A 9,489-nucleotide genomic window follows, 5' to 3' on the forward strand; every position below is an offset into this window, starting at 1 on the left:
GTCTATGATTTTCGCTGTCCAAGTTCATCGTTTTTTTCCCTTTTTCGTTCTTTGCTATGATCTGAATTTTCCAGGGTTTGAGTTAATTCCAAGCAATGATTTTTGGGGAATAGCTTCCTTCTAAGGTGAATTTAGCCTGTGCAAAGTTTGGGAGCGATTCATGGAGTTTTGATATGGATTTCGTCGAATTTTGGGTCGCCCCTTTCTTGCTGAGTTCTTCGAGCCTCTCTGTTCTAACGCTACCAGCGCCGGTGTTTGACGCACCGATCGTGCTCTTCTGAGCAGCGACTGACGGGCTTGTTTTTCTCTCTTTGCTGTGTCGTTGGATTTCCCTGGAATTAGCGCTGCTCCGTTCTTGTCAGTCCATCCATTTTTGTTCGTCGGTCTCAGGTGCACGCACGGGGAACAGGACCGTCGAAGCTGGCGCTCGCCCGTGGCTCCCAGTGCCTGAGCACGAGCAGACCCGTGCTCCTCCTAGCTTCTCTCAGGTGCTAGTTTTGTTTTTGGTTAGGCTTTCCACTGATCTCCGGTGCAATCCAGCCAGATTCCAGTACTGAGTATGATTGGTCACTCGTTGCCTGCTGTATGTTCTGACCAAATTTTTCCAGCTTGTGTTTGTTACGGTTCAACAGGTATCAAGCAGTGCTTGAGTGGCTCTTGCAGTTCAATTGTTTCAGGGTGTTCTTGTTCCAGGAGCTTGTGCCCACAGAACATCAATTTCAGGAGTAGCATCTCATGTGTTTGATTTCTTCCTCTGCTTTCTGGATTTATTTTTTGTCTAGCTCTAAGCAGTTTATCCATGGAGACATGTACGTAGGTTTTTGTTCGCTGTGTGTTGCTCGCCCAGCACCAAAGCAGGTGCTCGCCCGAGGAGCCTAAATGGCTAGTCTGTGTGTGCTCAGCTTCGTGAAGAGCAGTTTGCTATCAGCTTTCTAGCAGCTTGTGAATTTGGTGATCGTATTTTGAGTTGTCACTCTTATCTACACAAAGCACTCTGTAAATTTTTTAGGGGATTTTCTGTCAATTTTTTTCTGGCCTCGATTCAGTGTTTTGCATCTGATTTTGTCGTTTGAGCTCTGAATCGTGTCTCGTCTGTTGCGATGCTCTTCTGCCGTTCTAAAGAATTGTTCTAGGTACTTTTGTCACAAGTTGACTAGAGTATTTTGGTCTTAGCAAGTTGCTTGTGTTTGGCGGTGATTTTGGGACAGTGGCAAAATATTTTCGAGAGAAAATTTGAGGCTCCCATTCACACCCCCCCCCTCTGGTCGCCGTTTTCGGTCCTTCAATTGGTATCAGAGCCGGTTAAGGATCATTCCACCTTAATCGGTCCGTGATCCACGAAGGCGACATGGAGCGTGGTTCCGGTAAACCACCGTTCTTCGATGGAACAAATTATCCCTATTGGAAAATACGCATGTCTGCCCATCTCCAGGGGATTGATTGGTTAGTTTGGGAAATTTGCGAGGATGCTACTTTCGTTGTGCTTGAACCCCGTGCTCGAACCACGCAAGATCAAAAAGATCGGCACAACGCAAATAGCAGAGCAAGATCTGTTCTTTTCTCGAGTCTTTCGCTTCCTGAGTTCGAGCGTGTCTCTGATTGTGCTACTGCTCGAGAGATCTGGGTGAGGCTTCAGAGCTATCACGAGGGTACAGCCCATGTCAAAACCAGACTCTATGAGACGTACAAGAGAGAGTACGAGAACTTCACTCAGCTTGATGGCGAGTTCATCGATGCCATGTTTTCTCATTTTCAGACGATCATTAACAAGATGAGAGCAAACAAGGCACAACTACCTTATGATGATCATGAGAGGGCTCTCAAGCTTTTATATGCCCTAGATCGGAAGGTATGGGATGTGAAGGTGTCCGCCATTATCGAGTCTTCGAACTACGACACCATCACTGTGGACGAGCTGTTCAGCAAGCTCAAGTCCACCGAGATCGACTACCAAACTCAAGCCAAACTCAAGAATCCCTCTGCACCGACTATGGCTTTAGTCTTAGGTAACAATTCAAGTTCTTCAGCTAACCCTTCACAGATGTCGTTTGCCTTGTCTTCTTTGGTGTCTGTTTCAGAGGAGCAGTTGGAGACCCTTGGGGATGACGAGCTGGCGTTGATCATCAGCCGGTTCTCGCGGTTCCACAACAACCGCTTGAACCGCCGCCGGGGCGGTGATCAAAAGGTGGGCTGCTACAACTGTGGAGATCTCGACCACTTCGTCGCCCACTGCCCCAAGAAGAACAATCACTCCTCCGACAAGTACGACTCCGACAAGCGCAAGGAGAAGCACGACTACACCTCCAAGAAGCACAAGTCGAAGAAGGGCTTCGACAAGGAGGCGCTCAAGAAGATGTACCGCAAGAAAGCCAAGGCGCAAGAGCGTGCCTTCCTTGCTTCCCTCAGCGACCTCGACAACGACTCCGGCGATGACCGCTCCTCTTCTCCCTCGAGTGACGATGAGTCCGAGAGGAAGATGGAGGAGAAGCTGACTGGTCTTTGCTTCGTCGCCGACTCCACTCACGGAGGCTTCTGCACCATGGCGCTTGATGAAGAGGTGAAGGCCAGCAAGGATGAGGTCTCCTTCGACGACGACACCTCCGAGGTACCTCCTTCTGTCGATGACCTTGTCGCTGAGCTTGATAGCATGAATATCACCTTGATTAGTCAAGATAAATTGCTTAAGCGTGCTGCCCGTGAGAGGAAGGAGTTTAAGGACAAGCTAGAGTTGGCGCTTAAGGAGCTTGAGGTTGCTAAGGAGTGTGCTGTGGTTGTGTCAGATGAAGTAGAGTGCGATGAGTGTGTTGTTCATATGTCTAACTTCTCTGAGTTACAATCTAAGTATGCTACTTTGCTTGATGAGTATGGTGAGCTGAAGGCTAGGCCTGTCTTGTTGGGTGCGTGCAAGTCCTGCTCGGGCTTGCAATCTGAGCTGGCAGAGAAGAATGCCAAGATCTCTATTCTTGAGAAGGCCAGTTCAGATAGCACTATAGCTAAGTGTGCGGGGAACTTGCACATCGGGTGTAGGCTTTGCTATAGGTGGGAAGGGTGATAATCTTTATGGCAAGGTTGGTGAGTTTAGTGGTTTGAGCCCAAGTGAGAAACCATCCACTACTCCCAAGTTGATCAAATTCACTCCACCTGAGCCTTCCAAACCCACTGTCAAAGATGGAGTGTTTGAAGAACCTCCAAAATCCCCACCTCAGAAACAAGTGTGGATTCCAAAACGTAACCATCTCAGGAACCCACTTGACACTCTACCAAACATCTCTGAGGATCCCCTTCCTAAAGCCAAAAAGCCACCAAGAGTGAACCATACCCACAAGAGAGTGAACCAACAACCACCCAAGAGAGAGGTAAGGTATCACTGTGAGTATTGCCATAGGGATGGTCACCTTGTGGAGTTTTGCTTTAGGAGGAAGAGAGATGAGCGGTGAGAGTACGAGTTGAACAACCGGAACATGTACCGCCCACCCCATGGCGTACATGTGCCGCCTGTTCAGAGGCGCAGTGCTAGGCCTAGAGGTGCAATGCCTCAAGGTGCTAGGCCTCAGCTTGCGAGACCACGTGGTGGTCGTGCCCGACGTGGTTCAGGTCATGATCAATATGACTTTGAACCTCGTGGCGGTGGCTTTGCTTCTCAGTCCCACAGCTCTAGCGGACCACGTTTTCCCTTTCGTGGTGATCAATTTCCTCAAATGGGACATGGTATGCTTGGTGTTTTTCCTAACACTTTTCTAGGGCAAATGACCCAACACTGGTATCCTTCACAGTTTACTAACCCCAGTGTTGCGCCATTTGCTCACCCCATGTCTTTCTATTGATGCAGATTGGAGGCCTGGAGAACACGTGGCTTGTTGATTCCGGTTGTTCGCGCCACATGACCGGAAGTTCAAAATGGTTCTCCAGCCTCGACCCCGTGCAATGTAAGGAATACATCACATTCGGGGACAATAGCAAAGGTAAGGTGTTTTCTCGTGGGACCATTCGAGTCAATGAGAGTTTTGTCTTGAAGGATGTTGCTTTGGTTTCAAATTTGCATTTCAATTTGCTTTCGGTTTCGCAACTCCTTCAGGATGGTTTTGAGGTGCGCTTTAAGACTGGCTTGTCTCGAGTTCTTGATTCTCAGGGAAATCTTGTTTGCAAGATTGTCCCTTTTGGCCGTGTCTTTCGAGCTGATTTTTCTCACTCTTTTGGCTCTTCTCGTTGTCTTGTGGCCGGATCCTCTTCTGATCTTTGGAAGTGGCATAGGAGACTTGGTCATTTGAGCTTTGACTTACTAGCTAGGTTGAGCTCACTTGACTTAATCCGAGGATTGCCCAAATTGAAATTTGAGAAGGATTTGGTTTGTCACCCCTGTCGTCATGGGAAGATGCTTGCCGCTTCTCACCCTCCTGTGACTCAGGTCATGACCAAGGGACCCGGTGAGCTACTTCATATGGACACAGTTGGTTCGGCTCGGGTTCGGTCAGAGGGAGGGAAGTGGTATGTTCTAGTGATTGTGGATGACTTTTCTCGCTACTCTTGGGTGTTTTTCCTGGAGGGTAAGGATGAGGCTTTTTCTCATGTTCGAGATTTGATTCTTCGGTTACAAACTGAGTTGCCTAAGAATGCCATGAGAGCTATACGCAGTGACAATGGCACAAAATTCAAAAACACTCAGTTTGATACTTTGTGTGCTTCTTTGGGTCTCGAGCACCAGTTTTCCTCTCCTTATGTTCCCCAGCAAAATGGTGTTGTTGAGCGCAAAAATCAGACCCTTGTTGAGATGGCCAAGACGATGCTCGATGAGCATAGGACTCCTAGGAGATATTGGGCCGAGGCGATCAACACCGCCTGTCATGTCTCCAATCGCATTTTTCTTCGAGCCTTCTTGAAAAAGACTTCTTATGAGTTGCGATTTGGTAGACTACCCAAGGTAAGTCACTTCAGGGTGTTTGGTTGCAAGTGTTTCATCCTGAAGCAAGGTAATTTGGACAAATTTGAGTCCAGGTCCTCCGACGGTATTTTTCTTGGTTATGCTTCTCATTCTCATGCATATCGTGTACTTAACCTTGAAACTAACCGAGTCGTGGAGACCTGTGAGGTCACATTCGATGAGACTATGCCTTGTTCTTCTCCTGTCTTTGAATGTGCAGGTGATCAGGAGATTGGTGAGAGCATCTTTGTTGAGGACGATGCAGAAGATGCTGATTGGGGTGATCCCGAGCCGACACCACTGGCTGCCCCTCTCGCGTCTTCGACGACTACTTCGGCTGACGGTCCTGATCCTTCCTCTTCCACTACTTGGGGTCCGATCGAGAAGCCTCCTCAGTCTACACTGGCTGTCCCTGAGGAGGCCCCAGCTGCAGTTGAGGGGGAGGCGACTTCTTCAAGGGAAGCACCTCGACACATTCAGCGTCGCCATTCACCTCAGACCATGATTGGTGAAATTGACCAGCGAGTCACGCGGTCCAGGTCATATCACATCTCACACTTTGCTCATTCTGCTTTTGTTGCTTCTTTTGAGCCTCGAGATGTTGGACATGCACTATCTAATTTCGATTGGGTTAATGCTATGCATGAGGAGCTAGAAAATTTTGAGAGAAACAAGGTTTAGGTTTTAGTACCACTTCCACCAGATTGCCATCCCATAGGTACCAAGTGGGTTTTCAAAAACAAACAGAGTGAAGATGGGGTGGTAGTGAGGAACAAGGCTAGGTTGGTAGCTCAGGGTTTTTGTCAGAAATAGGGGATAGACTATGAGGAAACCTTTGCTCCTGTTGCCCGTCTAGAAGCCATTAGGATCCTTTTAGCCTTTGCAGCTTCAAAAGGGTTCAAGCTGTATCAGATGCATGTGAAGAGTGCTTTCTTGAATGGGTATATAGAGGAAGATGTCTATGTGAGACAACCCCCTGGCTTTGAAAATCCTAAGTTTCCTAACCATGTCTTTAAACTCCACAAAGCCTTGTATGGTCTACAGCAAGCCCCAAGAGCCTGGTATGAGCGTTTGAAAGCCTTCTTGCTTGCAAAGGGTTTTAAAATGGGTTCTGTTGATAAAACTTTGTTTCTCCTCAAGCAAGGCACTGACACTCTTTTGGTTCAGATATACGTGGATGATATCATTTTCGGTGGCTCTTCTCATGCACTTGTTGGCAAGTTTGCAGAAACTATGAGCAAGGAATTTGAGATGAGCATGATGGGCGAGTTGACGTTCTTTCTTGGTTTGCAAATCAAGCAAACTAGAGAAGGGACATTTGTGCACCAAGGCAAGTACACCAAGGACGTACTCAAGAAATTCGATATGGGCGAGGCCAAGCCTCTCTCGACGCCCATGTCAACCACGACGGCCCTGGATGCAGATGAAGAAGGAGAAGCTGTGGACCAGAAGGAGTACCGAAGCATGATCGGGTCACTGCTGTACCTGACGGCGACAAGACCTGACATCCAGTTCGCGGTCTGCTTGTGTGCGCGCTTTCAGTCTTCGCCGCGCACATCTCATCGTCAAGCCGTCAAGCGGATCTTGAGGTACCTTCGTTTCACACCTGAGTTTGGTCTTTGGTTTTCAGCTTCCTCCTCTCTTTCTCTTTGCGGCTATTCTGATGCGGATTATGCCGGCTGCCGTGTTGAGCGCAAGTCCACGTCGGGGACTTGCCAGTTTCTTGGGACTTCTCTTGTGTCTTGGTCCTCTCGCAAGCAATCCTCTGTTGCTCAATCCACCACAGAAGCCGAGTATGTTGCTGTTGCTGCTTGCTGCTCCCAGTTGCTTTGGATGATAGCTACTTTGAGAGACTTTGGGTTAGAGTTTAGGCGAGTGCCTTTGCTTTGTGATAGCACCAGTGCCATAAGCGTTGCTAAAAACCCAGTTCTCCACTCAAAAACCAAGCATATAGATGTCCGCTTTCACTTCCTGCGTGATCACTATGAGAAAGGTGATACTGACCTACACCATGTTGATACCCAAAATCAGCTTGCAGACATCTTTACCAAACCCCTTGACCAAGCCCAGTTTGCTCGCTTGCGAGGGGAGCTTGGAGTTTGTTTCCCTTTTTAGCTGAGGGGAACTTTGGTTTTTGTACTCTAGTTTTGTTTTCTTTTAGTTTATCTTTTATTTTTTTTGTACCATATTGTATTGCATTTCATCTCATCATGTATATTAGAGCATTTTGAGCTTCATGATTATAGTTGTTAGATTGAGATTATGCTCTTTGTGATATGTTTTGTATGTACATGATGGTGCTTGTCGCTTAGGCTCTTTTTGATCACTTGATGCATGTTATGAGCTAAGCTGTTTTACAACTTGTGAACTTGACATAGACCTGTTGAAACCTGAAAATTGTTCACCATTGTCTTTGGCAACTAGCATGTGTAGGATGTGTTGAGATCACTTGTGCTATCATTTATATGCTAGGTTGCTATGTCTCATGCTTTGAGTTATACACTTGCTTGGACAACTTGTAAATTCTTGTGCTAAAAAATTGAAAATCAAGCTAAGTGAAAAGAAAAGATCGAGATGGGTCTGTACTGTCCTACGTCAAGGTATCGAGACTGCTTCCAATTGCACTTATGGATGAACTTGAGCCTTGTAGTGGATGCCAAGATCATTGTCTTAAGCTTGCGATTGTCAATGACATAGGCTTGGCATGGTCGATAAGTTGGTTTGATGGTACAGATAACCTCTCGCACCCACACATGTTTTTTGACTAAACCTTGTGATATGCTGCAAACTCCGATAAAATGAAATTTGATGAAAACACAAGTCTAAAGTTAGTCTTTGACATGATGTATGAACGCTGCTTGGGGTAGTTCACCTTGTATACACTTGTTAGCACTAGGTTGATTTCCTGCTTATACCTGCTATGTGCTACTTTCAGTGGTGAACTTCTTCTTACAATTGCTTAAAATTGATCAAAAATACTTAAATGTCATATTTCGTTTCACTTGATCAGTTTGAGCATTTGCTAGCACTTGTACTTATTGCTATACACACATGACAACACCACCTAGAGCATCTTTTCAATCTGATTGCTATACCCCTGAAGCTTTTATATATGTGCATTCTTTGCATTCATAGCATGTTTTGAGGGGGAGTTGCACTCCTTGGGCAAATCTTGATAAGTGCATGTGTCAACAAGGGGGAGAAAGTTACACACAAAAAGAGAGACATGCATTCATTTGAGAGAGATTGCATTTGCTGAGGGGGAGTTGCATTTGAGTTGCTTTTGCTAGATGTGTTGAGCCTTTGCCTCTTCTGGAGGGTCCAGTTGTTTTCTGGCTTTTCAAGCTTTGCTAGCGGTGTTGAGCCTGTTTGCCTCTTCTTGAGGGCTAGCTTTGTTTTACTTGGTTGTGTCGAGCCGTTGCCCATGTATTTGGGGACCAAGTTGTTGGCTTTGCTTTACTCATTGTGAGTGACCTGTTTCGAGCTTACACTTGAGTTGGTTTTCTCTGGCTTTGTGTTGGTGTTGACAATGCACTCATCAAGGGGGAGATTGCGAACACATGGTTTTTACATAACCATTGTGGAGCACCCTTGTTGTATGATGAGCGATTGTCAACATGCCAATATTTTGGTGGGTTGTTGGTTTGGTGGTTCTACTGATATCCTGGCACAGGGTTATGTGTCGAAACGGTGTCTCTTGGCTTCGTGATGTGCAGGTGTGGAGTCTGGATGCGGTGGCAGCGGTCGGGTGAAGGTCAAGTAGGGCGTGCCGTGCTGACGGACCGGTTGCGGTGAAGGGCGGACGTGAGGCTTGGACTGACGGACTAGACGACCGGGTGGCCAGCTGCGGTGGCTGACACTTGGGACATCAATAAGCGCAAGTGTACACAGCGGGGGACGCGTACGGGCTACGCTACTCGCGGCGGGTTTTGCGGGTTTGGGCCTCAAAACCCGGACGGAGGTCCCGATGCGGACGGATGGCACGTGGCGGCATCGGTGAGATCGCTTCGGAGCGAGGCTACCAGTGAAGAGGCGCGGTGGCCGTCGGATTTAGGTCATGTCGAGTTGGACTAGAATGCCCTTGGGGCTAGCTAGTTCGCTCAAAAATATCTAGGGACATTTGGAGAATATGTAATATGCCAGATAAATAAACCGGGGGAGTTCCCCATCTCCCTAACCTCTCCACCTATCTCTCACGCCACCTCTCTGCTAACTGGTAGTTTTTCCTTTCTCTCTAGGTTTAGCTCTTTTTCAAGTCCTAGAGATTCATGAACTGAGAAAAATTCGTAGCATTTTTGTTGTGTTTTGGAGTGGGAATGGAGACCCAAATCCTCCTTCTGTCCTTCGGGATTCTTATTTTGTGTCTATGATTTTCGCTGTCCAAGTTCATCGTTTTTTTCCCTTTTTCGTTCTTTGCTATGATCTGAACTTTCCAGGGTTTGAGTTAATTCCAAGCAATGATTTTTGGAGAATAGCTTCCTTCTAAGGTGAATTTAGCCTGTGCAAAGTTTGGGAGCGATTCATGTAGTTTTGATATGGATTTCGTCGAATTTTGGGTCGCCCCTTTCTTG

General features: G+C 47.0%; 2 protein-coding genes across 2 annotated transcripts; both read left to right on the forward strand.

The window, feature by feature from the left end:
* Positions 1,349-3,052, forward strand: LOC110431188. The gene has a single exon (XM_021449916.1). It carries the CDS (start codon positions 1,349-1,351, stop codon positions 3,050-3,052), a length of 1,704 nt encoding a protein of 567 aa, XP_021305591.1.
* LOC110431189 (uncharacterized mitochondrial protein AtMg00810-like) lies at positions 6,023-8,713 on the forward strand. The gene is made up of 2 exons (XM_021449917.1): positions 6,023-6,777; positions 8,635-8,713. Exons 1-2 carry the CDS (start codon positions 6,023-6,025, stop codon positions 8,711-8,713), a joined length of 834 nt encoding a protein of 277 aa, XP_021305592.1.

Source organism: Sorghum bicolor, chromosome 10, assembly GCF_000003195.3.
Source record: "Sorghum bicolor cultivar BTx623 chromosome 10, Sorghum_bicolor_NCBIv3, whole genome shotgun sequence".
NCBI lineage: Eukaryota > Viridiplantae > Streptophyta > Magnoliopsida > Poales > Poaceae > Sorghum > Sorghum bicolor.